General features: G+C 44.0%; 1 protein-coding gene across 1 annotated transcript; it reads right to left on the bottom strand.

The window, feature by feature from the left end:
• Window positions 1-6: 6 nt before the first annotated feature.
• On the bottom strand, window positions 7-354 carry LOC108721747 (uncharacterized; the record flags this gene model as incomplete). The annotated part of the gene is made up of 1 exon (XM_018446851.1): window positions 7-354. A coding segment is annotated over one exon (348 nt), but the record flags the coding sequence as incomplete, so codon positions are not given.
• Window positions 355-366: the final 12 nt, after the last annotated feature.

Genomic DNA, 366 nt, shown 5'->3' with positions numbered 1-366 from the left:
GTTGTTTTGCGTGTAGCCTCCGATACAACGAGTGAGAAGATCGTCCGACGTAAGTCTTTCGTATATCGGCTTTATAGCTTCGAACACTTCAGCGCGCATAGGTGAATTGTGTTGATATTCGTCCAAAGTGTTCGTAGCTTTCGCTCTTTGCCACGAGCACCAAGAATCTTCACCCTTCGGGCAGCGGTCGTGTTGCGGATTTTCATCTGTTGACATTTTGTGATCAAGCGTTGCCCAAATAGCATTCTTCATTTCTTCAGTTGAATCACAATTCCGACGAATGGCTAACCCGTAATAAATTGACAGTTCGTCGATGACTTTGCCTGTCAATTTTCCTTTCCCTCCCAAGCCTTTTGTATTTTTTTT

This window comes from Mycetomoellerius zeteki, unplaced genomic scaffold, assembly GCF_001594055.1.
Source record: "Mycetomoellerius zeteki isolate Tzet28-1 unplaced genomic scaffold, Tzet1.0 C4238044, whole genome shotgun sequence".
In the NCBI taxonomy this organism is placed as follows: domain Eukaryota; kingdom Metazoa; phylum Arthropoda; class Insecta; order Hymenoptera; family Formicidae; genus Mycetomoellerius; species Mycetomoellerius zeteki.
Note: the sequence above shows the minus strand (reverse complement) of the source record. Positions and strands in the feature narration are given on the sequence as shown.